Here is a 27,604-nt window from a genome sequence, read left to right on the forward strand (position 1 = left end):
GCCATGACCCTTCAGAGAGATGCGCCTCCAGCTGGGGGATGTCGCATGGTAAAGAGTACCTCCAGCTACATCATGGCATGGGACTCAGGATGGACCAGTTGCCTTTGCAAGACACAGAACGTGTTTGCCCTAAGTTTATCCCTTAAGAAAAGCACAATTCCCGGAAGACATTAACGTGCCTTCAGCCTATGTCTTCTGACATGTAAGAGGTCTGCTGGGGTGGCTCCCGTTCTGCATTTATTTATGAAAACTGAGAATCACCAAAATTAGACACAATGGTTAACCACAGTAGTGCCTGCTTGGTCAGGGTAGCCCAGACACTCAAATCAAGAAAAAGAAAGAATCTTAACATGCTTTCCATCTTGCCCGAGATGGGCATTTTAGAGAATTGCAGAAGAAAGCCTTTGCAGAATCATCCCAAGAACCTTCTGATTCCCTTTTCCTCACCCTTTCCTCTCCTCTCTTAATGCTCTGTCACAAAAGAAAAAGCTGATGTTGCTGTTGAGAGTCTGATACCAGGACTGGAGCCCCCGGTGCCTCAGCGCCTCCCATCTCAGACGGAATCTGTGACCTCGAACCGCACAGGTCAGTCAGGAGTCTCTACAGCTGCAGGGACTGGTCAGTGCCAGCAGCGCTGAGTCAGATGTTCTGCTTGCAGCCAGTGGTCCTGGGCTTATTTATTTCTCAGCCTGGTTAGCTCCTCCCACAATGATGCTCTGCATCATTATAGCTCCAGCTTCTAGATGTTGAGGGATGTGTTTCCTTGATAAAGAGTGGAGCACTTTTTGAGGCCGTGTTCTCTATAGAGTGATTCCTGAGCTTTCTTTGGTTTCAGTCTTAAGAATTTTTTCACTGCTTCAGGTTCTCTCTAGTTTCTTAATGAAAGAACTGTGCTGTAAGGATACCCTTAACTCCTCCAGGGTACTGAGCAGTCTTTCTCTCAACAGTATCTGTCATGTCCATGGGAACTCATGCTATGTATGTTAACATTCTGTTCCCAGCCCAGAGCTTTGATCATATCTAGATGATTTGTTATTAAATTTTAGGCAAAATTGAAATCTTCCCTAGTTTTGTCATTGCTTTTAACCCAATTTCAAAGTTCACTCTTAGTAGAATTCCTTAACTACAGTTCCTTAAATAGAGATTTGCTAACCTTCATTTTGTCGAGTCCGTAATTACCTTGATAAAAGTGTCCACTATGCCAACTTGGAATAGAAACAATTAGAAGTCTGGGAAATATGAGAATAAACTCAACCAGGTTAAAAAAGAATTAAGATAGGAGACAATATAGTTCTTTTTCTTGTGCTTACTTGGCTGTTTTCTCCTAGAAAACTTTTGCAGAAAACAATTCATATGTTGAAATACTTGGAACTCTGAATTTTATCTTTCCTCTGTTCCTTAACTAAAACAAAGTCATGTGCTCAGAGGACCAATTCAAATTTAAAGAGTACTAATAAGAGACAAGATAATTCTGTTTTGAATGGGCATCGGGTTGAGTTCTAGAAGGTGCTGTCTAATCATGTCATATTCTGCTAATAAGAAGCCAGGGATAACCCACTTCTTGTCAGCTTGGATACCTCATCCTGTAATAAATGTTTTCAATGAAATTTTAGGGAAGATTTAAGTGAAACTCTAGCTGCGGAGTCCTTTTTCCCAAACAGCATTTGCTGAGAACTGAGTTGCCAAAGTTTTATTGGCATCCAAACCATTTACTTGCTTAACCAGTAACCTCCAAGCAAAAAATTCTTCCATATTTATATATTACTGTTAAGAGTTTAGAAATACATGTTTCTGTAGATGAAAATCCAGAGTGCTTAACGTGTTTCTTTTGGTTTTCTTCCTCCCGCCTTGGCTCATATGTATAATATAAATGCAATAACTCAAAAGCTAAGACCTAACCTGTGATATTGTTGTGTGTGCCATTTAATGCCGTCACTGACCTGGGATGCTGTTAATCTGGACTCAGATTCTCTCACCGGGGAAGATTCCCTGATTGATTGCTCTCTGCTTTCTAACCCCACTACTGACCTTCTGGAAGAGTTTGCCCCCATAGCCATCTCTGCTCCGGCCCATAAAGGTAAACACTTTCCTCTTCTCGAGCCCACATGTATCCTTAGAGGAGAAGAGAATTTCCCTTAACAAAAGTCTTTGCTAGTGAAGTTTTCTAACCACCTCCTTGAGTGGAAAACTCGAGTTTGTACTTTTAGCCCCTGTGTTAAAGTTCCTTTCACTAAGAATATTTAATCAGGCTGGGATGGCAGATTGTGGAGGTGTGGCTTTCTCACAGTCACCTCTAATGCAGATATCCCATGCTTTCTCTTAAAGACACAGCTACATGCCTTTGTAGTCAGCTCAGGGAGATCACTGACTGTCCACGAACTGGCTCTGATTAGATACTGGGTGGCCTTAGAACCTAAAACTGTTTCATTAATCAGATTTTAAGTTTTTTGGTAGTGATTACTATAATAAAGAAAAAAGCACTGTTCCTCAAAAGTGAGTCCTCAAAGATTGAACTCAGAAAAGGTTTGAATTTTAGTTAACCTTGGAGTCATGATTAATTACTATATTTCTCTTTCTAGTCTACTAGTTTTATTTCTTTGTCTTGTGTTAATACTGGTTTGAACTTCTGCTGGACAGAAAAATAGCTTGAATTGAGTTCTGTTCATTGAGTGGTTTGTGAGAGTGGCAGACACAGAACATGGGCATCCAGTAAACTTTCTGGGCTCAGACAGTGAAAGTGGTTTTCTAGAAGGAGCAAATACATATAAAAGGAATAGCTGTTAAGTCCTTTCTGAGGGAAATGTAGGAAGGAAGCCTCCCTGATATGACTGAAAAATAGTTAGCCTTTAGTTTGCAATGGTAATAGCTGAGTTTTTGTTTTTATCCTTGATAGCATTAAAATGACTGTGTTTTTATAGAATGTGTAGTGACAAGTTTCCTATTTAGCCAATTATGTCTGACAGGAGTGTGTCAGCTGTGATGCATAATTACAGAGAAGCATCACTTGCAAAACTGGTGCTCAGCTAGCACTTGCTTGTAGAATGGAGAAGAATTTCTAGCAAACTTCTGCCTTAAATCTCTGTTTTCCCAATCACAGGGCAGTGTGGCCTTTCAGAAGTATGTTGTTTTGTTTTGTCTGTGTATGGTAGGCTATGGTCCATAGGATCGCAAAGAGTCAGACATAACTGAAGTGACTTAGCACTAGCTCGTACAGTGGTTACTTCTTAAAGGGCAACTAATTATCTCCCTGCTACCTCTGGTTTTGAGTTTTTCTAGCGTTGTTAGTCCAGCCTCTGTTAGCTCAATGAAGAAGGTAAATGACTTAACTCCCATGCCTTTATGAATTACTGATGTTGAAGAGATCTCTCACAATAACTATATTTAATGACCATATAAAGGTAGGGAGAACTCTTCCTGTAACCCTTCTCCCTTCTCATTTATAAAAGTCTTAACACGGCTAGCTCTAAAGCATTTTTTTTCTATTTCCTCAAGTTTTCCAGCTTTACTACTTTTATTTCAATGCAGGAGAATAAGCATTTTCATCTTTAAAAGCAACAGTGACTGTGCAGTTGCTCTGATGTGTTCTCTCATTTGCTGATCTCTGCCTCTGTTGTTTCTGCTTGTGTACTTGCGTTCTGTATTAAGCTGCGGAAGATAGTAATCTCATCTCAGGTTTTGATGTCCCTGAGGGCTCGGACAAGGTGGCAGAAGATGAGTTTGACCCTATTCCTGTATTGATAACCAAAAACCCACAAGGTAAGAAAGAGAGGCTGGGGAAAAGAAAAGAGCTTGATACCAGCTCTCTTCAAAATAGTAATGTACCTAATGTAGAAAGTGGGGGGAAGCATTAACATTTAATGAAAGAAATTGGGGGTAATAACAATCATTGTGGGCTGGACCAGTATAGATAGATGGAAGTACACATAAAGATACTAGTATAGGTATCTTAAAGCATGACTGTGGTATTTATTTAGAGAGAAGGAAAGTATTTAATAGTTTGACTAAAAGCTGGTTTTTACAAAGTATCAAGCTAAAAATAGTGATCTTCAGTAAATGGAAACCTGAAGATCTATATCAAAAAATGAACTGAACATTTTTTATCATAATTAGAACAATCTGTGATAAATACTCTTTCCAAAGAGATTAATAATGGTGCTTTGACACCATTTTGCATCTTTTAGACATTTGTGGAGTATCCTTTTTTTCCTCTTTGTTATTTGAACATGCCATAAAGCACTGAATTGCCATAAGACCATCTATGTATTCTTAAAGCATGTTTTTATTGCAGTAGTCTTAATAACTGCTTCCTCCCCAAATCAAAAAGTACTGATTTTACTTTATCAGGGAAGTGAGTTGATATTATCTGGAAATTATGTACAGCCAGCAGTTCTCAGGCAAAATAATACTCATTTGAAAATAGCATGCTCTTTGCAAGATCTCCTGCCTACAGTGTGGTGTGCACACAGTGCCCGAACTTTTGGTGGGAGGTGGTGGACAACTAATTTATATGTTTAAGAATTAACATGTAAGAGTTTTCAAAATGTAAATTGTTGCTTCTCCAGGATTTTTTTGTTTTGATTTGTTTTTTTTTTCCTTTGCTTTATTCTGCACATCTAAACCTTAACCCTCTGTGTTTTGTACTGAATTCCTATCTCTCCACTTCCAGGTGGGCACTCTAGAAACAGCAGTGGGAGCTCTGAGTCCAGTCTTCCCAACCTAGCCAGGTCTTTGCTGCTGGTGGATCAGCTCATAGACCTGTAGCCGTGACCCAGTAGCAGATGCAGTTCTGTAACCTTCATACCGTAATATACATTTTCATTACGGAGTTATAAGAAAATGATTTTTTTTTTAATCTGCAAATAAGGGGCCCTCTAGCCCTGATCTTCTATCCCTTGCCTTCTCCCATAGAAATGATAAGGAAAGAAAATCACTTTGGCCCTCCAGATACTCGTTGGCCAGTTCCTCCCTGTTAGTTTGCTGTGTTTTCTCATTACCCGTCTTCAATAGCATTATCTTACATCAAGCGCTAGATGCCATGAGCTTCACCTCCGCTGGAGTCGACTCCACCACAAGCTTAACTGTAACTGAAACTAGTGAATTGACACCTTTGTCTCATTCTTGCTAGGAATGGCCTCCCAAATCGATCCTCCCAACCCCATCTCCTCTGGCCAGATGCTGATGAATGTGTTTCTCTGTTTTTGCTTTTCTATCCTGCTGCATTATCCTGAGGACATGGCTTCTTCAGTTGGTCTTGACTCTAGGCAGTAACCTAGAGATGGGTGTGTGGTTTAAGAGAGGGTAAAACTGACTGATGGTTTATGTCCGGAAAGAGAAATTGAGCCCAGCTCTAGCCAACCAACTCTGACCTTGTTTGATCATAGACTTAGCCAAGAGATTTTACACCCCATGCAACCTGCCCAGCATCCTTCCAGCATTCTGGCTTCCATTGAACCGTGATTTCTCAGATCTGGAGACGTGACCGCAAGTACTTGAGATCCTTGGATAAAATGTGTACATTATATAAATTCCAAGTATTGCCATTCCTTTTAGTGTTTAACTATCCCAAGCCGGGATCTCAGAATTAGACCAAAACAAGACAATATGGTAATATGATACCTTTTATTAGAAGACTTTTCACTGGGGGGTGGATGAGGGAAGGGAAGGAATTGTAGCAGAAACAGATGTATTTTTCTTGTGATTTTTATTTTGAATCAAATATTGTAAATTGTGTATAAATGAAGACACTGAATAGTTCTGTTTCCACTTGGCGTTTCAAGTCCGATATCAGGTGTCTGTACAGGGTTTTGATCTCTTTCCCTTGTATAACTAACTACACGGCAGCCCTACAGTGTAACATATGGAATCATTTTGAATAGACTTGTGTGTTGCTATAAGCTTTCAGCAGGTCCTCTGTCTTTGTAGAATAAGCATGTTGTTTATTTTCAGATAATCAGAAATAAGTATGCAGACACACCAGGCACAATTTGACTCTGGCTACTTACCTTTCTTTCTCTGATGTTTGAACTGAAGGATACAGCCAGTGAAATATGTTCAGTTGGTTTTCCTTGGCTTCTTAGATTAAAAAACAAAGCAGTTTCTCACTAGCCTTAGAATATTGTTCATAAAATAAATAAAGGCCCCTGCACTGATGTGACAACATGCCTCATGGTCACCCTCTGTACATGTCCTTCCTCACTAAAGTATATTTTTTTCCTTACATGCAAAGCAGTTATATCAAATCATCCTTTGATAAGAGGTGGGCACAGAGAGCCCCATTTGGTTCTCTTCCTAGAGTGCCATTTCCACGGTCAAAAGGGAACCTCTTAGCTGATCAGATTGTACCAATAAAATTCCAGGTCCATTTGCTTGTTTCCCTGTCTAGTACTCTTGTTTCTGCTTCCTCATGTTTGCACTTTAAGGGGAAAAAAGAAAGCTGAACAGCAACAACAGCCTGCAACACACTGTACTTTAGAGGTCAAGCTTTGACCCCAGAGGTCAAGCTTCAAAAGCCTTTGAAAGGCAGCAGAGGAAAAGTCAGAACTTTTCAGTTTTCCTTCTGACTTTAAGTACATCCGTGCCAGCTGAAACTAGATGCATGACGTACAGGCCTCTGTTAGGATAATGAATCATTCCCAGAATTGAGGGAGGTACAACCTTCCTACTGAGAGTTAAAAAAGATATGCTTGAAAAGCTCTCCTTGACTGGACAGTGAAAATGGGACTTGGTTTGCCCTTTTATGGACAGGATTATTACTGAAGATCAAAATGGTGTACTTTTTCCCAGACATAGAAAGAATATGTAAACTAATGAAGGAGATAGTTTATTTTTAAATAAGAATAATGTTTTATGCCTGTGTTTTCCAATCTGATTTTTTTCCATACATACATGTTAGAAATACAGTGAAATATCTAGCTTCCTAATGTAATTGAAGCCATGAAGAGTACAGTTTAGAAATTAGCTGTCTCTCAATTGTCCTTTTCATGTATTACCCATAATTACATTGAGATATATTATCTAGTCATCTGGCTCAGTAAAGCTTAATAGAGAATGTTAATAAAAATGAACAGACTAGAAACCAGAGAGACTGGGTGGAGGAAGGAAGCCTGAGGGGGATAATGACATGAAATTATCTTGAGTTTGTTCTTTAGGAGTAAGTCTTCAAAGGATAGAACTATTTTTCTGTTAAAGAAAACATGTGAGTGACTCAATAAATGGGGCCTCCTTTCGTTTATAGCACCATCCCTGAGCTAAAAGGGTTTATTTGAGATGAGCATAGTATGCTAATAATTGATAGAATTTTGAAACTGTAGACTGAGCTACAAGAGGGACCTTAGAGATTATTCTAGTTCATCCACTTCATTTCATAGATGTGGGTGGTGGGAGAAGAGATCCGGGCAGGAGAGGCCCCCTGGGAGCTCCTCCTGACCTTTGCCAGTCCCTGGCCAAGTGGCCTTCAGCAGGAGCTTCACTTCTTAGAACTGCTCCTTACCACAGTGATGACTTTGAACCAGATGGTTTTTAAGATTATAGAATTCTAGGGTTCTCAGTGTTTATTTTGATGCTTTAGGAGGACTATGAAGGATTTAGATAATCCTGATGTCCTTCAGTTATCTTCCGTAGCTCTTACTATTACTATAGTAGTATTTATATTTTAGAGAATTACAATAGGCTTTCGCTAACCTGGGTTGCTTCTTGGTTACCTGAAGAGACCCCTAAGTCATCAGAGAATGTTGGACAGATTTTCCTTTTTTTAATATTACACACATGCATCTACCTATTCCAACAGCGTCAGATTTCAATTATTGTAAACTGTGTAATCAAGGATCTGCTATTTTAAAATGGGCAAGTACTGTAAGCATATATTCCAACTGTGCAAAATAGTAACTAAACCAGAAAATATCACAAATTGGATTTTTCTTTTCCCCTTTACAGCATTCAGATAACTAGATCACCAAATTCAAGTCCCAGTGAAAACACAGGCCTCAGAGGAGATAAGGTTTAAATGGACACTTGTGAATATGATTATAGTTAGTGATTTCTTTAGCAGACATATCAAAATTGTGACATCTAATTGAGTGTTCCCTTCAAAGGCATCTAGTTTTACTTGGGAAAATAATACTTATTTTAATGATGCTGCCACCATTTATGTTAAAAGTATAAGAAAATCAGTTGTATTATTATCTAATTAGTATCTCTTTCAGCATCTGAACCTATGCTCTTACCCTTTTTTCACCAGTCTTGGTTCTAAGTAACATTTGATGTTTCCAAAAAAGCAAAACCACTCCCCTACACTGAAGAGTGGTTACAATGGAAGATAGTCAGAAGAATAATCCACTGAAAATTCCCAGAGAAGACCTTATAATGGACTGTGACAACAATCAGTCTTAATTTCTTTAATATTCTGAATAAAGGAACTTGTGTGATTTTGCCGGTCTTTAGTATGGCTTAGAAAATTGAAAAATACGGGTTTTATAATACCTCTGAAAGAGATTGTCAGTTTGTTTAATGTCATTGGATACCGGACTTGCCTCTTCCCAAGTGAGAATTACGGAATTTGGATTGCTAATAATTATAGGGGAACAAACCCAGAAAAGAACTTGTTTTTCTCAAGATGAACTATTGAGTGTTGTTTCTGATCTTTTTGGGGAGCTCCCCTGACAAATGATTCAAACCAACACAGCTTTCTCCCCAGGTCGGGAACAGTTCTGCCTTCAGCAGTGCTGGGGGAAGGAGGGGACTTTTGGGGTTGACCTCAGCCCAGCGGTATGGAAGCCTATGAAGTCAGCTGACAAGATACACCCTGTAGATAACTTGGGCCAAAACGAAGTCTCCCATGCTGATGTTTAGCTGTAGTTCCAGGAGTCTAACTTTCTCAGTCTGTAAGATTCAGAATTCTGTAGCCATGCACTTAAAGTTTGGAGATAAAATGACAGGATTGCCCCCAAAGTATTGAATTCAGCTAGTCAGAGGCTGCCGGATAAAGAAATTGTTAGATGGATATTTAACATGGTACCTTTACTGAAACACTCCAGATATTACAAAGCTATCTTTTACTCCTCTCAAGAGACTGTAGTTTTACCAACACAAAGTTAGCCTTTTCGTTTTCCCCACTAGTAATGCTCCTGGAGCTGGATGTGCTTAGATTTCTTGAGTCAGAATGAATCCCAGATGGCCTCCATTTCAAGGAACTGTAACATGATACTATTTTGTTTCTCTTGGGTTTCCTTTCATGATGATCAGGGAGAGAGGTTCTGGGTCAGAGCTGATCTATGCAGAATTATGAAGTGGTGGTGTTGCTAGAATGGAAGGTGTCTCCTTGGTTCCCACTCTGATGTAGTGGCCTCAGTTCACTGTTTCCCTGGGAGTCTCTTCTGCCCTGTTGCACACCCCCCTCATCAAGTATATGTGTATTTACCATAGACCTTTTTCCTGTCCTCCCCAAGAAGACAAAGCAAACAGAGGTACATGAAGCTATCTTATACAGTAAAAAATGTGAAATTTGAACATTGCTACGCAAGTATTGTATAAAAAAAAAAGTCTGTAAACAAATTTCTTATGTAAACATACAGAAAAATAAAGACTTTTATCTGTTCAACGGGGAGCATGATGTTCAGAGCTATAAATAACCTACAATAGCTGCTCTTTTCTTGATCTGAAAAGCCACTTTTACAGAAAGGATTTAAACACATTGTTGAGTGACAATAAGCACCTGTGCACGAGTGCTGTGCAAACACATCTGAGAGACGTGCCGAGGACGTTTTAATGAGTCCTGCCTACCCTGGCTTCACCTGTGGTCATGGAGATGAAAACCCCTGTGAGCCTGCATTTGATACGACCAGACGTGGAGTTGTTAAAGGGAGCACACATTTGCAGCTGCCCTCCTTGAATTTAATCATTGATGTACCCAGGCCAATTTAATTAAACATTTTGTCTTGGCAACAGCAGTTTTATGCCCAAGGAGAAATCTCTCTCATTTAATTGCCCCATTGGCTTGAGAGACAGCATCGCTAGCCAGTGTTAGCTCCCAGGCATGGGTTTTAGTGCAACGCCACAGCATATGGTAGAACCAAATGCTTGATCTTATTGTCTAAGCAAAAGGTCATGGAAATTATGCATTTGAAGCACATCTCCTGATTCCCTGATTCAACTCTGAAAGAGTGTGGATTTCATTTGGTGCTGCATTTCTGAAGTTCTTGGGAAGGGATGTATTTTGCTTTCTATTTGCTAATTAACTGAGAAGGTTTTCCAATACTCCCAAGTCTTAATTTCCAGTTTGGGGCAAGAAGTATGTCTCTGATGCTTCTTCTAATTGTTATTTCACTTTATAGTATGGGAGAAAGTGAAATTCTGGTCACCTATGATATATGGCACTCAGGAAGATCCAGCCTGAAATTTCAGTCTTCAGATTTCGATTTTTCTTTTTTAAGGGAACATTGGCCTTCACTGTGTCCATCAGATAAAATTTCCAGGGGTAACCTATTCTAAGTCATTCAGCACTTTGAGTTGCTTGGGAAATTAAGGGGGGATTGGTGACAGTCTTTGCAAAATCATCAGATACTTGTGAGTATGTCTTTCCTTCAAAGCATATAAGCTCTTTACTGAAATTGATGTAGTTTGGAGCCTCAAAATAGACTAAAATGGAGTTATCCCTAGTGGAAGCGTTGGAACAGTGTGCTTGACCTTACCTCTCACATAGTCCCTACATCAAAGCAAGAAAAAGAAGTGTGTTTTGACTTCTTGCTTAATTTAATGTGCTAAACCAAAAAAGAGAGAGAGAGACATGACTTAATTTGAGAGAATTAGAACAAAATTTCCTCACCTTAAACTTCATGATAAGGAAGATCCTTATGCTTGATAAGGGAGACCCTGACTCTGTGAGGTCAGGTCCTGGGGTTTAGCCCAGCCACCCCGCCCCATCACCCCACACCCCAAGAACAACTGGCTAGCTTTTTGAGTTTTATGATCACAGGATGTCTGCTATGCATAGCCATTGGTTCGAAAAGGAAATGGGCCAAGACACTGAGGTTAAGTTAGTGTAAATCTTTCATCGCTCACAGGCAGACGGCTTCCAACATGTTTTTCCAACAGTACAAGGCTATCTTCACATATAAGGACTATTCACCCTGAAAACATATGTTTTCCCTTCCTACAATAATACATTCATATTAAGGGGAAAAAAAAATGAAACCCTCTAACCGCCAACAAGATTTAATGTCTGTCTTCTGTTTACAGTTATTTAGAATTCCTCCTTCTCTTGACTGCTTTGTTTCTTGGGCTGCCACTACCAAAATTCCCTGCGGGGATGTGGATGTCTGCGCACCCTATACCCACCGCTTGTCTCTGGTCTCCAGAATGCCGGGCTTGGAGAGTTGCAAAGGGCAGTTGCTCTGAGCCTTGGTCATACTGCACCTCCTCTAAAAAGAATGGAAAGGTTAACAGATTGGGCCTTTTCAGGAGAATCCTTTAAATGTACTTTTCCAATCCTATAGAGCAGATTTATGCTCAGAGATCAAATAGGTCTGGTCTTGTTTTGAAGAACTGGATACTAGTTCTCCCGTCAAACTTAATGTTATAGTATTTTTGTGACTATGTACATTTTTAAAAAGTTGTTGCAAACTTTAGGTATGATTTTCCTATTATTCACTATGAAAGTCATAGGAATATGCTTGGAGTTGGCAGATTTACAGTCGACCAAGAACTCGCTTTTTAACATAAATAGTTTATATAGGCTAGGAATGCCCTTCCAGCCTCTCCAACTCTGGATATGGGCACCCCTACTTGGTACCTTCCAGCTCTCAAAATGTCATCTAATTCTGCAGGCATCCAAGACGCCCACGTTCTATAGGTAACTGCTTTTTGGAGGTCTGTGCTTACAGTTGGAGAAGGCGATGGCACCCCACTCCAGTACTGTTGCCCGGAAAATCCCATGGACAGAGGAGCCTGGTGGGCTGCAGTCCATGGGGTGGCTAAGAGTCAGACACGACTGAGCGACTTCCCTTTCACTTTGCACTTTCATGCATTGGAGAAGGAAATGGCAACCCACTCCAGTGTTCTTGCCTGGAGAATCCCAGGAACGGGGGAGCCTGGTGGGCTGCCGTCTATGGGGTTGCACAGAGTCGGACACGACTGAAGCAACTTGGCAGTGCTTACAATTTGATTTGACTGCATTCCATTAAAATTTCCCCCAAACACTAGCTCCAGTCAAATTAGTGCTCATTTTCATTGTTGGTCCATATGGTGGCCAGAGTTGATCATTGGCTTGACTAAATGTGTCAGTTCTTTCCTAAGAGATATGTTGCTCTCCCACAGAACTGCATCAGCACTTAGGGTTGTTTTCGGAGATGAGAAGCCATGCCTTAGTTTTGAGAACTAAAAACTTCGTACAACTGATACTATGTTAGAAAGTGGTTCAAGGAGTTTGGAAGGGGTGGTTCCTACCACTTTGCTTAGCAGATCTAAATTTGGAAAACTTCCCTGCCCTACTGCATTTTGAATTTCCTCCCAGATACCATCATCTGGGGATCACTGTGACAGATCTAATATCAGTATGCTTGCTTGAGAGGTCAGAGTTATGTCCCTCCACATATATTTCAAGGGAGAAGGTATTCCATTTATTTCCTGTTCCCTGACTAACGCTTGCCTATCAGCGTGTAGGTGCACATATTAAAGTTACAGTGCAAGGAAACATTTATCCTCTTCAAAAACTATTCAGAAAGTCTTTTGGCACCAGTACAGAGTTTAACTTAAAGAGTTTCTAAATTGGAATTTACCAAATACATTCACAGTTTTAAAAAGAGAAGGGGTGGGGGGGGGCACTTTTGTTTCCAAAAACAATACTTAAGGTCAGAACTGTTTAAAAAGAAGCACTAAAATAAAAAATAAGCACTGCTTAAAAAAATTACAGGATTCAGAGAAACATAGTATTTTTGTACAATATCTCCTAAAATGTTCAGATCGCTCTCTACATCACTTTACAATGTAATGTCTCTAACTCGTTTCCCAATAAATTGATTTTGATGCCGCTTCTGCTGTGTTCTGTGTGCTTAATTCAAGCAGAAACTTTAGCAGGGGAAAACTGTTAGCAGATGTTTCTACTAGCTAATGGTTTGCATAGAAGGGGAGAGGGTAATGTGGGGAGAGGATGATTGAATTACTTCTGTACAGAGGTTCTGAATCATCTATAGAATCCAAATCATGGTACCTGTAATTTCTTCCCCTGGTGGGTTGGGAAACCCATGATGACATGATACCTCTGCCCCCAATCACCCTTTTCTCTGGATTCTTCTTGCTTAGTTACATATGCCTTTTTCCTGCCCTCTTGCTAACATGTGCCCAATGACATACTTCTAACCTGCTAATATTTTTGGAAGGTAAGCTCTCTTGCATTCTGATAATTGTCTGTTTGATCTTGAAAGCCAGAGCACCCTGAGGCACCTCTACCTAGATAGAAATCGATTAGCATATTAGCATTTGCAAATACTTCTGTAATTACCTGTGCATTTTCCTCCTTTTGCTTAAAGAAGCTTATGACGGATACATTTAAGCAGAGGAGATCTTTGCTAACTTGGAAGACTGAAAACAAAATTCCAGGGCAACTCCAGCTGAAGGTGATCTGTTAAATGTGATATTGATTATGTCTCCCTTTTGAAAAGTGCCTTCAGCATTCATATTTGGGGCACTCTTATACTCTTTGAGTAGTGTTTATGATGTCAATCATCAAGTAATTGTGTATTTATCAAGCAGCCATGTTCTGCTGCTTTTTTTGGAGGGGGGAGGTGCAGTTTTCAGTCACAGGCGGTGGGGAGCAGGTGACCACACATCAGATCTGAACTGAGTTTGTCCCCAGACAGTATCTCTGCATCAGCCAGAACTGTCACGGTAGATGTGGAGATGAGGGACTGGGTTTTTCATTCCATCCAGAGCCAGTCAGGTAGAGCAGGTGTCAGTGCCTGGCCCCACGCGTGCAGGAGCATTGCATAGTTAACGCTGAATGTCTGTGTGCCTAACACCTTCATCTCCTTTCCTCCACATTGTTCCTCGTGTTCCGAAATGTGAGACCTTGATTGGTTGTGTTCCAATTTGTGTGCCGTTTCCTTGCCTGACTTTTCTTGTTCTGTTTTTCCTTTTTCCATTTTCAACATCCATTATTTGGTCCCACAATGTTCCTGCCGCGGGTTGACCATTGAGTGTTCCAAAGAGCGTTGAATGGACCAGTGCATTAATTCTGCATTTTGTGCTTTTCTAGGTCTCCAGAGAGAGCCCATTTCCTCTCCTGTAATAACTGTAGAGCACTTTAAAGAATCGACGGGTGTTAAAGGCCTTCCCCTATACCCGGACCCCTCCCGGGTACCTGGCACGAAAACTCAGAACACTTTGGAATCTGACTACTTGGCCCGAGATGGCCCTTCCAGCAACAGCTCGTTCCACAGCAGCGAAGAGGAGGGGACCGACCTCGAGGGGGACATGCTGGACTGCAGTGGCTCTCGCCCTCTGCTTTTGGAGTCAGAAGAAGAGGATGAGAGCTGCAAGCCTCCGCAGGGGAAGCTAGGAGGAGCTACTCCCTTCACTCAGCCGGAGGTCACTCCTGCGCAGGCCAAGGCCTCGCAAGGTGGGAGGAAGAACCAATTCGGAGCCCTCATTCAGCCAATTGCAGATGGACTCGGTGAGCCAGATGTGTTCGCCACTGCCCCCTTCCGGAGCTCAAGGATTCCCGCTGATGACATTTTTGCCAAAGCCCCCTTTGTCTCCAAGGGCAACGTGGCCCCTTCCCAGCCAGAGGAGACGGATGTGTTCTTGAGAGCTCCCTTTACCAAGAAGAAAGGCATGGAGGAGTCAACAGTTGCCCAGAGCCCCGCCCAGGAGCAGCCCGGTCTCCTCAGTCAGACCGATGACATCCCTCTGCTCCCGGGCCTCGATCGAGCCGTGTACCCGTCTGCCCGAGCTCAGTATTCCATGGCTGGCTTTGCCCAGCCGTCTAACCTCCCCTCCCATCCTGTACAAGCAGCAGACCATCTTGACAGCATCTCTTCCAGGGGCTCCTCCCTGGAATCTGGGGCCCATCCTAATGACAGAAACAAAGGACCTCAGCCCCAGAAAGAAGCTGTCTCAGGCCCTGTGGCAGGCAAACCATTCCGCCCCCAGTCTTTATCCAAATATTCCCGTCACTATAGCCCGGAAGATGAGCCGAATCCAGAAGCCCAGCCCATCGCTGCCTACAAAATTGTTTCGCAAACCAATAAGCAGTCGATAGCTGGCTCCGTTTCCATCACATCCCTTGCCTCCAGGACTACGGAGCTGCCAGCTGCTGATCCTTTTGCTTTAGCACCCTTTCCTTCGAAATCAGGCAAACAAAAACCTTAGGAACCATGCCTGAGCCTCAGGCCTCTGTCTCTACCCTACCCTCAATACCCACCACATCACTCCCAGCTGAGCCTTCCTGAGAAGATTATATCAACTATTCTCTTTCAGTTCCATGAGTCAGAGCAGAACTTCTTGAGTCAACAAACTCAGTCGAGGTGATACTTAGTTGAAACTCCTTTAAGTTATGCTCATTGCTTTTGTTTATATTGATTTCTGGACTTTCGGTGAGCGTGTCCATCTTCACCTCCACCCAGAATTCTGCTTTCTCTTGTGTGCCTAGAAACTGTTTTAATCTCAAACTACTTGTCAGTAAATCCAGAAATAACTTCCCAAAGGGGCCATGCTATTGCTACTTTGATTCCTGTAGTTCCTGTTCTGAGTCATGTCTAATGAGGAATTAAGATGAGTTCCTCCCAGACTTGGTTTCATACTCTTGAAAAGGGTACATTTCAGGAAGGAAGCACAAGATAAAAATTCTGCTCATCAAAAGGAAGTGTGATCCCGGAGATACTAATCATTCCTCTAAAACCAGCAACTCTTAGAAAGCTTCTCTGGATCTGAGTCTGTGTAGGCCACCCTGGTCCTCATGCATGAGTGTCAGTGGGTGTGTAACGTGTGTTAGATCCTTTCCTTTGCAGAAATGCAAACAGATGAGATTTCTGTGCTGGTGTCTGCTAATGTGGAGCTTTCTCCCACGTGCACACTTTAAAAATTCATGTGAGTGCACAGCTGTGTGTGTACATGTCTGTTTGCACAGGAAACATTCTTCCTTTAGGTAAATCCTGTCCCACCTTGCGTACAATCACTCATTTGCTGGTATTTGTTCTCCTAACCTAACTTCCTTGAACCCTGTTTTTATTGCCTTCTTTTCTCATGGCAAAATTTAATTTATTGGAATGAGTAGGAAAATCCTTCTGGAATGGAATTTTCTAAGTAGATTGTTTTTTCCTTTAGAATTTGCTATTAACAAATTTCATTTACAAAGTCTTGAAAAATTATCCTTATACAGTTTCCCCTGAGAACAATAGAAAAGAACCCTTTGTTACAGTTACAACCACTGGGTTTGGGGTCTAAGTAATTTTAAAAAGTAATCAAGTAATTTTAAAAATCTTAGGTCTGAGCACTCCATGCTGTCATTACAAAATTAATTGATCATGAGACTAGGCTACAAACTAGATTTGCTTTTTGTTTTTCCACATCCTTGTCACCTTCGTCTGCCCCTTGAGGAAGTAGAAACCTGAGACGTAAATGAGTTTGGGAGAATGGAAAAGAGCTGAACCAGTCAGCCACAAGAACCTTTCCATTCTTTGTCCCCTCGGATGGTGAAGCAGGTCAGACAGGTGCTTGACTTAAGTTTTTGAGATGTCTTCTATTTCTGGAAAGCTCTAAGTTATTCTTGACTGTTCTCATGCCCTTTATTATTATTAGTGCCTTAAGTTGAAACTTACATCTCAGTGGGAAGATTTCTGCTAAAGAATTTCATGTTTCAACTTGAAAGTTCCCTGTGACTCCTAGTAAACGTTCATGATTTCTTTATTAGCTGGAGAAGTTAGAAGAGTTGCTCACCAACCAAGAGTAATGACTTAAGAATTATGGGAAATTCATCCGAGAATCAAGCCTGAATGCCAGACTCAATTGACATTGACTAAATGTCGTATTTTTAAATTTGAAATTCTGGGAACTTGACAGTAAAATATAAACAGATACTTCTCAAGACTTTTTCTAGTTTAGTCTCCACCTATTTCAGCTGTCCAAGTTAAAAGGTAAATAATTGGCAGTGGATCAGGGCTCCTAGCAGTGGTTTTTCCAACTGAGGCTTCAGCAGTGCTGGCCCTTTACTTTTGAGGATGCTAAATGTTCACTGGGCTTTTCTCCCAATGATCATTTCTGAATTTTCTGTGTAACAGTGGACGTTGAATTATCTTTCTAATTGACTGATTTTGGCTAACGAGTATGAAAATTTGCACCCCAAATTCTTACCTTGGTCATTATCAGTGCACAAGCCTGCATGAGCAGGAGTGAAAGTTCAGTTCAGTCGCTTAGTTGTGTCCGACTCTGTGACCCCATGGACTGCAGCATGCCAGGCCTCCCTGGCCATCACCAACTCCCAGAGTTTACTCAAACTCATGTCTGTTGAGTCAGTGATGACATCCAACCATCTCATCCTCTGTCATCCCCTTCTCCCACCTTCAATCTTTCCCAGCATCAGGGTCTTTTCAAATGAGGCAGCTCTTCACATCAGATGGCCAAAGTTTTGGAGTTTCAGCTTCTACAGCAGTCCTTCCAATGAATGTTCAGGACTGATTTCCTTTAGGATGGACTGGTTAGCTGTCAAAGGGATTCTCAAGAGTCTTCTCCAGCACCACATTCAAAAGTATCAATTCTTTGGTGCTCAGCTTTCTTTATAGTCCAACTCTCACATCCATACATGACTACTGGAAAAACCATAGCTTTGACTAGATGGACCTTTGTTGGGAAAGCAATGTCTCTGCTTTTTAATATGCTATCTAGGTTGGTCATAGCTTTTCTTCCAAGGAGCAAGCGTCTTTTAATTTCATGGCTGCAGTCACCATCTGCAGTGATTTTGGAGCCCAAAAAAATAAAGTCTCTCACTGTTTCCATTGTTTTTTCATCTATTTGCCATGAAGTGATGGAGCCAAATGACATGATCTTAGTTTTCTGACTGTTGAATTTTAAGCCATCTTTTTCACTCTTCTCTTTCATCAAGAGGCTCTTTAATTCTTCTTTGCTTTCTCCATAAGTGTGGTGTCATCTGCATATCTGAGGTGATTGATATTTCTCCCAGCAATCTTGATTCCAGCTTGTGCTTCATCCAGTCCAGCATTTCTCATGATGTACTCTGAATATAAGTTAAATAAGCAGGGTGACAATATACAGCCTTAACGTACTCCTTTCCCGATTTGGAACCAGTCTATTGTTGCATGTCCAGCTCTAACTGTTGCTTCTTGGCCTGCATACAGATTTCTCAGGAGGCAGGTCAGATTGTCTGGTATTCTCATCTCTTTCAGAAGTTTCCACAGTTGATTGTGATCCACACAGTCAAAGGCTTTGGCATAGTCAATAAAGCAGAAATAGATGTTTTTCCGGAACTCTCTCACTTTTTCAATGATCCAATGGATGTTGGCAATTTGATCTCTGGTTACTCTGCCTTTTCTAAATCCAGCTTGAACATCTGGAATTTCACAGTTCACTTATTGTTGAAGCCTGGCTTGGAGAATTTTGAACATTACTTTGCTAGCATGTGAGATGAGTGCCATTGTGGGGTAGTTTGAGCATTCTTTGGCATTGCCTTTCTTTGGGATTGGAATGAAAATTGACCTTTTCCAGTCCTGTGGCCTCTGCTGAATTGTCCAAGTTTGTTGGCATACTGAGTATAGCACTTTAACGGCACCATCTTTTAGGATTTGAAATAGCTTAACTGAAATTCCATCACCTCCACTAGATTTGTTCAGAGTGATGCTTCCTAAGTTCTACTTTGACTTCATATTCCAGGATGTCTGACTCTAGGTGAGTGATCACACCATCATGATTATCTGGGTCGTGAAGATCTTTTTTGTGTAGTTCTTCTGTGTATTCTTGTCACCTCTTCTTAATATCTTCTGTTAGGTCCATACCATTTCTGTCCTTTATTGAGCCCATCTTTGCATGAAATGTTCCCTTGGTATCTCTAATTTTCTTAAAGAGATCTCTAGTCTTTCCCATTCTATTGTTTTCCTCTATTTCTTTGCATTGATCACTGAGGAAGGCTTTCTTACCTCTCCTTGCTATTCTTTGGAACTCTGCATTCAAATGGGTATATCTTTCCTTGTCTTCTTTGCCTTTGGCTTCTCTTCTTTTCTCAGCTATTTGTAAGGCCTCCTCAGATGACTATTTTGCCTTTTTGCATTTCTTTTTCTTGGGGATGGTCTTGATCACCGCCTCCTGTACAATGTCATGAACCTCCATCCATAGTTCTTCAGGCACTCTTTCAGATCTAATCCCTTGAATCTATTTCTCATTTCCACTGTATAATCGTAAGGGATTTTATTTAGGTCATACCCGAATGGTCTAGTGGTTTTTCCTACTTTCTTCAATTTAAGTCCAAATTTGGCAATAAGGAGTTCATCTGAGCCACAGTCAGCTCTGGGTCTTGTTTTTGCTGATTGTATAGAGCTTCTCCATCTTTGGCTGCAAAGAATATAATCTATCTGATTTCAGTATTGACTGTCTGGTGATGTCCATGTATAGAGTCTTCTCTTGTGTTGTTGAAAGAGGGCGTTTGCTATGACCAGTGCGTTCTCTTGGCAAAACTCTATTAGCCTTTGCCCTGCTTCATTCTGTAGTCCAAGGCCAAATTTCCCTGTTACTCCAGGTATTTCTTGACTTCCTACTTTTGCATTCCAATCCCCTATAATGAAAAGGACATCTTTTTTGGGTTTTAGTTCTAGAAGATCTTGTAGTTCTTCATAGAACCATTCAACTTCAGCTTCTTCAGCATTACTAGTCGGGGCATAGACTTGGATTACCATGATATTGAATGGTTTGCCTTGGAAACGAACAGAGATCATTCTGTCATTTTTGAGATTGTGTCCAAGTACTGCATTTTGGACTCTTTTGTTGACTCTGATGGCTATTTCGTTTCTTCTAAGGGATTCTTGCCTTGAGTAGTAGATATAATGGTCATCTGAGTTAAATTCACCCATTCCAGTCCATTTTAGTTTGCTGATTCATAAAATGTCGACGTTCACTCTTGCCATCTCCTGTTTGACTGCTTCCAATTTGCCTTGATTCATGGACCTAACATTCCAGGTTCCTATGCAGTATTGCTCTTTACAGCATCAGACTTTACTTTCATCACCAGTCACATCCACAACTGAATGTTGTTTTTACTTTGGCTCCACCTTTTCATACTTTCTGGAGTTATTTCTCCACTCATCTGCAGTAGTATATTGGGCACCTACCAACCTGGGGAGTTCATCTTTCAGCGTCCTTTTTGCCTTTTCATACTGTTCAGAAGTGAAAAAGATGGGAATATTCAAGTAAGGTTCATCCTAGAAACTCTTAAAGTAGAAGGTCATTCTAATTCACCCTTTGAAACTACTCAGGATTACCTTTGTAACAGCCCTGTGAAATTACTTTTCTTTGGTTTTTTGATCAATCCCTCCTGATCATTTTTGTTCTCAAGATGAAATCAATAAAATGGTGATCTTATTACATAATTGAATTATTTGTCAAGCTGAGCTTGTAACCCTTTTTTATTTTATTCTTGCTAGAGACCTATGCTGGGTGGAGACTTTGTAAATACCTTTTTTGAACAAGGAATATAGACACACATAAATTACTGTTGTCTCCTTAATGATGCATGAACATTTTTGGATTATTGGATTACATTAATTATTAGCGAATAACTAGTGGATTCTGTGCTGATCATCTTTGGATCATATAGGTTAAATGCATCATGTAGAGATAAAGTGTTCTTGGGACTTCCCTGGTGGTCTTGTGGTTGAGTCTCTGCTCCCAATGCACGTGGGTACAGGTTGCATCCCTGGATGGAGAGCTAAGCTCCTTCATGCCACGCAGTGCAGGAAAAAAAAATAATAAAATTTTAAAAATAAAGATAAAAGATTTTTGTAGAGGCCATCCTGAAATCTGGGAAATTTAGCTTTAAGAAATCAGGAGTGCTCAGAGTGCTTTGAATTAAATAGCAAATGCATGTTTCCAACAACTACAGCAAGCTAACATTAAAGAGAAAAAGAAAACATATAGTGAACAAAATGCTGCACTCCTTGTTTAGTTTGTTTTCTGTTTTATATGCATTACACATATGAAACAGAATGCAGGAACCTGTGACCTTTCATTTCAGTGGAGTGCAATGAGCCACAATATATTTAGACATAAAACATTGACCTACAGCATACACTGATGAACTCTTAAAGAATCCACGTTAATCGACTAACACACAGTATTGAATTAATGAAGTTATCTTACGTGTGGTGAAAAATGTTTAGCATATCTATTTCTTAGGCCCACTCTTGGGTGTGTGCTTAGTCACTCAGTCGTGTCTGACTCTTTGCGACTCCTGACTGGAGCCCACCAGGCTCTTCTGTCCATGAGATTCTCCAGGCAAGAATACTAGAGTGGGTTGCCATTTCTTTTTCCAGGGGATATTCCCGACCCAGGGATTGAACCCACGTCTCTTCCATCTCCTTCATTACAGGCGAATTCTTTACTGGCTGAGCCACCAGGCTTACACCGAGAGCCCTTTAGCTTCAAATCCTTATTAGATTGGAAAATGGAAAATGAACAAAATTTGATGCTACAGCAGGTGCTGGACAGGATTCAGTGATATCTTGGCCACAAATTCTTTTTCATTTTGGGCTCATTGTTGAGTTGAAAATTTCATATGTGTGGACTGGTGTGTACGTATTTACACCCCCATATTAGGTCTGCGTGTAGCCAGGCGACCAAGATTTCTTTTTGAACTTTTAAGAAAAATACCAATATCTTATTGACCCATTATTTAGTAAGTTTTAGAATACATGTACATCAATGTTTTCAACTATTTGGTGGACATTTCACTGACATAAAGTAACAGATTTCAGTTTCTTTAAGATAGGTGTAATCACCAGAGTGATCTGGCAATAGAAATTCACTCATGCTATATTTGTTTCCATAATGAAAAGTTGGCAAAACGTAGGTTACATAATATGTATGCATTGTATCAAATAGAAAATTCAGAGAAGAGTGAGATCTAACTCACTCTAGCGGGAAGGATACTACTTAAGTTGGGGCCCCTGGGATCCCTTTAATAAGGAAAATGTTATTCTCTGCTGTGTCTTTGAATTTGAAATTGGAGAACACAGGCCAGTCAGCTTTGGAATGGCTGCAGGTCACACAGATGCAGTTTTATATGAAACCAGATTGTTCTGATGCAAGGTACATAGGAGAGTCACTAAAAAGACCTTCTAAGGAGATAGGAGCACCTTCTAGATGCCCACAGCCATTCCTGAGTTCTGACCCTCCAATCTTGCCTTCTGGAGTAAACATGAAGATTTTAAATAGAATCATGTAATTTAAATTCTTAGCCTTTCCAAATGACTGTCAACTATCTGTTTGTTGATTGATTGGTTTTAACCAGCAGAACACTTGCAAACTTGTGAAGTTCACTTAACGGAAAATTTCAAAATGCTTGAAAATAAAAAGTAGTATCTAGTTGGGGATTGTTTTTGTGTTCTTTCACTGTAAGATAAATTTGCTAGGTTGTTGAAAACAACTTGGCTGCTCCCCCTTGTTGTGGGAATTCACACTGACGGTGTCTCAGTTGCCAGGATGCCTCCTGCTGTCTGACTTACAGTCCTGCTAGCCTCATTTGCACCTTGACCTTCATTAAGAATCAGGCCTAAGTGTAATGCCTAAGATCCCATCCTTAAACTGACAGACCTGGTCTTTTCTGGTTTTTCTCTATTGCTGCAAGTCTATGTGGCTTACCTTGCTTGCTCATTTCCTCATTTGACATTCCCCTATTATAACCATACCAATAAGTGGGGAATGAAAGAGAAGACTGAAGGATCATGTTGATTTTTACTTACCTTCCTTTTTACTCTAAACAGTTTCTTCTTAAATTTCAGCCTAGCCTGTGATAATATCACACTGGAATAATTCTAAATAAAAATGAAATGGTTCACCTTCCCCATATCTTATGGATTAGAAGGAAGGTTGGCAGAAGCCCAGCCTTACTCTTCAGAGACACAACTCAAAAGCCCCGTGCTCTCCTAGGACACAGGGGCAGGTTTATGCATGAAGGGACTCTAGAACAACTTGTAAAAGGTAATTTGTAATTCCATAAGAAATTTAGTCTGAGCTACTTCTCAGCAATCTCAATATGAGTGACAGTATCTTGAGTTTATAATAGCAATGTTTTGTTCTTGAAATCAAGTCAATGTTATCTACATTGCATTATAAGAGAACCATATATACATGTTAGAGGGATCTGTGTGATTCCTTTTGGTAAGGAATTGCAGAAATATTTTTTTCCCCAATATCAGTTAAAGTGAGACTTTGGGGGCGAGAGAAGACAATATCACCTTTCGTTTCTGAAATGGCAAATCAGTTATACTCTGAGTCAACCAAAGACTCCTACTTGAGGAGTGTGCGTGAAGTGTGTGCATGTGTGTATCCTCGTGCTTTCTGCCATGGTGTTAAAGACCTCCTGATGAAGGCATCCAAAGAATAGCAAGAGGTGACAGTAGATGTTTGAAATGAGTAAATTCAGTGCTGTTTACCTACAACTTTGTGATCTAGAACTGGAATTGTTCTAGATGAAGGGGAGAGAAAGCAGCCGCTGCTTTAGACTCATTTCCACAGTAAGCATGCTTTTTTCATCCACAAGGATGAAACTCAATAGCGTTTGACCTAAACACCTCGTTCATGTGTGGTATTGGGAGGGCAGTAGTGACTAGAACACTACGAGGCCTGTAAGATGTTACTTTGAAATTCAGAGGGAACATTTAACGTCATTTGTTAGGAGACAGAAACGGAATACAGGCCAAGGACCATGCTCATTCCAGGAAGAAGAGGTGAACTCCCTTTACTGACTATATTTTGAGTTGACTGAATGAGGAGGTCAGTTCAACTGTGAGAATATTGAGGTCATCAGACCTCAGAAAACAGTATGTGCATGCAATCTCAAGGACTATGAACATGGGAAAGGGAAAGAGACATTTATAGAGTCAATCTTAACAGTTTTTGCAATACCTCTTTTTTGCAGACTCTTGGATTTATGTTATTGCACCCTTCGTGTGGTCTATCTTATGTATCTGCTAGTTTTTAAGGATAATTGTTTGAGATGTAAACTTCTGTACACTTTATTAAAATGGACCTAATTAAAATAAATGATTTACACTTTGCATTATTCCTTAAGTCAAATCTTCCTAGGACTGAAGGGCTCCATATGTGTCTTTCACTTAGTACCAAGCTTTATTCTACATTTTTAAGTTTCAAAGAACAGCTTTTGGTTGGTTGGTTGGTGAATTGGTTTCCAATGCTGGCAGTTATTTCCTGAGACCCACTTTTCATCTGGATGTTTGTGGAGACATAAATGAAATAAGATAATGGAGCCTAAGGACTGAGCTGGGAAAATCACAGAGCTCCCTAATATGTAAACTTTCCTGTGAACTTCTAAAATGTGTTACCTGAATGTGACCTGCATCAACATGCAGCTTTCAAAAAAAAAAAAAAATCTCTAAAAAGAGACCATAAGAAACTAGAAAGAGAAATCTTGGGTGGAAATGGATTATACCTAAGAAATTTAAAATTCATGCTGTGAGGAAAACCTGCCTCCTGTTTCCTTTCCAAATCTGAGAAAATAACAGAGCTTTGATGAGCCTGACACCCACTGGACTGAGTTCACAGGTATGGTGTTCAAGGAAAATTCAGGGAGCCAAAGAACTCTGGTATAAGATGCATGAGTAAAACAAGAGTTCGCCTACTTTTTCTGAAGATTTATTTTAAGATCTGATTCATTTATCTTTAAATATACCTAATTCCACAATGTGAAGTTCTTATGGTTTTTTCGTATTTCAAGTTAACCAAAAGCACAGTCTTCCTTACCTGTGACTCAGAGTGCTCTGGGGGAAACCCTTTCAGATGCAATACTCCCACTGAGATGCAGGAGTCAGAGCTTTCTGCAGAAGTGGATGGAGTTTACCTGTGGTGAGTCATCTCTGCCTTAATGGGAGCCAGAGCCAGAGTTAAAAGCTCCAGTTCCCACAGGGTGATCTCTGATTGCATTCATTCACCCTTTAATGACTCACTTTTGCCAGCCCCGAGATGGGTTGGTGAGAGACCAGCCAGGAAGGAAGTGCCCTTATATTGTGCCCTAATCAAGATCCAAGGGGGAGGAGCCAGAGTAAGATCCGGGGGAAAGCCATGAGCTGATGGTTTAGACCTGTTTCTCTGGATTTGAAGGCAAAGATCTTTCCCCTTATGTTTCCTTGTACTGAATTATGTCACCTTTCATGGAAGGAAACCAAGTACTTCTTCATAGCCCAGAGACCCAAAAGGACTCCAAATATTTTCTTCAGAAGGCAGCCCAGTTTTCTAGGGCTGAAATTTGGGGCCAATACCATCGCTGCGTGTGGAATTCTTAAAGTCAGGTATTGTGAAATTAGTAGTTTTATACAAGGACCAGATCTCCCATACCACATCCTGTTTTTGAGCAGTACTTATTGACCCCAAGCACATATTTTATTTTTCACTCTAATGAAAGCTTTCATTATCTGGGAGGAACTGATCACAATTTTCTCTTAACCAAAATTAAATATAAACTGTCAGCCTTTTTTCAGTTTATAGTGAATATCATTCAGTTTAAGTAAAATTCAAAGCAGCTAAAACTACACATAAATTGATGAAAGCATGAAATCATGGCAATTTAAATCGAAATTTTGATTTGGGAAGTTGGAATTTACTAGATATAGTGGCCGCAGGAGAACTCAGTAGCAGAATCTATTGGCAAAATTTGAAATGAACCAAAAATTGACTAATAAATTTCCATTGTAAAATGCTTATAGAAAAGACCAGATCCCAATGAACAGAATTACAATAAAATGGAAATTCAGTGCATAGGAAATTGATCCAAGAATTGAGTTGACTTAATGGAGTTGCTTTATAGAATTTCTTGATGAAAATTCATCAATATTAGCCCAATTAAAATATCTTTATTCAAAAACATTGGATAAGGGCCTTCCATGGTGGTTCAGTGGTTAAGAATCCACCTGCCAATGCAGGGGACACAGTTTTGATCCCTGGTCCAGGAGAATTCCACATGCCACGGAGCAACTAAACCCATGGGCCACAACTATTGAGCCTATGCTCTAGAGCCTGTGAGCCGCAACTTCTGAGCCCACGTGCCACAGCTACTGAAGCCCATGCGCCTAGAGACCATGCTCTGCAACAAGAGAAGTCACTGAAATGAGAAGCATGTGCACCGCAGCTTGAGAGTAGCCCCTGCTAGAGGCAACGAGAAAGCCTGTGCAGCAGCAAAGACCTAGCGTAACCATAAATAAATCTTTTAAAAACAAAAAGCATTCGATGAAACCACTACAGAGGTTCAAAATGTCCTGGGCCTACGTAGGGGCTATCAAAGCGAAGTTGTCCAGATAGTCATTAGCTGTATGAGTCAGGAGAGAAGTCTAGACTCCTGACAGTGAGTGGTAGTGGTATTTGAATGCCTAGATATAGATGAGATCAATGAAGGAGAATGTAGAGTAAGGAGAAGAGCACTTCTAACATCCTTTGGGAATATCTACATTTAAAGCATAAATGGAAAAAAAAAAATTCCATGAGAGAAACCGGGCCACAAATATAGGCAGAAAAACAGAAGGTGACACCAAGGTTATAGGAGGAAAACATTTCAAGGATAAGCAGAGGTGTTAAATGCCAGAGAGACGTAATGACAAAAATGCTTGTTGGATTTGTCCAGTAGGAGGCAATTGATCCTGGCAAGAGCAATTCTTGTAAAGTGGTGGGGACTGATTGCAGTGGGTTAAGAGTTCCAGAAAAATAAAAAACCCAATCAAACAATGGGCCAAAGAACTAAACAGACATTTCTCCAAAGAAGACATACAGATGGCTAACAAACACATGAAAAGATGCTCAACATCACTCATTATCAGAGAAATGCAAATCAAAACCACAATGAGGTACCATTTCACACCAGTCAGAATGGCTGTGATCCAAAAGTCTATAAGCAATAAATGCTGGAGAGGATGTGGAGAAAAGGGAACCCTCTTACACTGTTGGTGGGAATGCAAACTAGTACAGCCACTATGGAGAATCGTGTGGAGATTCCTTAAAAAACTGGAAATAGAACTGCCTTATGACCCAGCAATCCCACTGCTGGGCATACACACTGAGGAAACCAGAAGGGAAAGAGACACGTGTACCCCAATGTTCATCGCAGCACTGTTTATAATAGCCAGGACGTGGAAGCAACCTAGATGTCCATCAGCAGATGAATGGATAAGAAAGCTGTGGTACATATACACAATGGAGTATTACTCAGCCATTAAAAAGAATACATTTGAATCAGTTCTAATAAGGTGGATGAAACTGGAGCCTATTATACAGAGTGAAGTAAGCCAGAAAGAAAAACACCAATACAGTATACTAACGCATATATATGGAATTTAGAAAGATGGTAACGACAACCCTGTATGTGAGACAGCAAAAGAGGCACAGATGTATA

The 27,604-nt window shown here is 40.5% G+C and overlaps 1 protein-coding gene across 15 annotated transcripts in view; it reads left to right on the forward strand.

The window, feature by feature from the left end:
* AAK1 (AP2 associated kinase 1) overlaps positions 1 to 22,572 on the forward strand; it is a 170,141-nt gene extending 147,569 nt beyond the window's left edge. For 6 of the 15 annotated variants that reach the window (XM_070379329.1, XM_070379335.1, XM_070379336.1 and 3 more), the window contains 4 exons: positions 484 to 585; positions 1,967 to 2,077; positions 3,646 to 3,756; positions 14,246 to 22,572. In XM_070379329.1, coding sequence (XP_070235430.1) covers positions 484 to 585; positions 1,967 to 2,077; positions 3,646 to 3,756; positions 14,246 to 15,360 — 1,439 coding nt within the window. In that variant the 3' untranslated portion in view covers positions 15,361 to 22,572. Of the gene's footprint in view, positions 1 to 483; positions 586 to 1,966; positions 2,078 to 3,645; positions 3,757 to 4,666; positions 6,156 to 14,245 lie in introns of those variants that run through there. The other 9 variants (XM_070379338.1, XM_070379339.1, XM_070379340.1 and 6 more) reach the window with 5 other exon arrangements.
* Positions 22,573 to 27,604: the final 5,032 nt, after the last annotated feature.

The sequence above is a fragment of the Bos mutus genome, chromosome 11 (genome assembly GCF_027580195.1).
Source record: "Bos mutus isolate GX-2022 chromosome 11, NWIPB_WYAK_1.1, whole genome shotgun sequence".
Lineage (NCBI taxonomy): Eukaryota > Metazoa > Chordata > Mammalia > Artiodactyla > Bovidae > Bos > Bos mutus.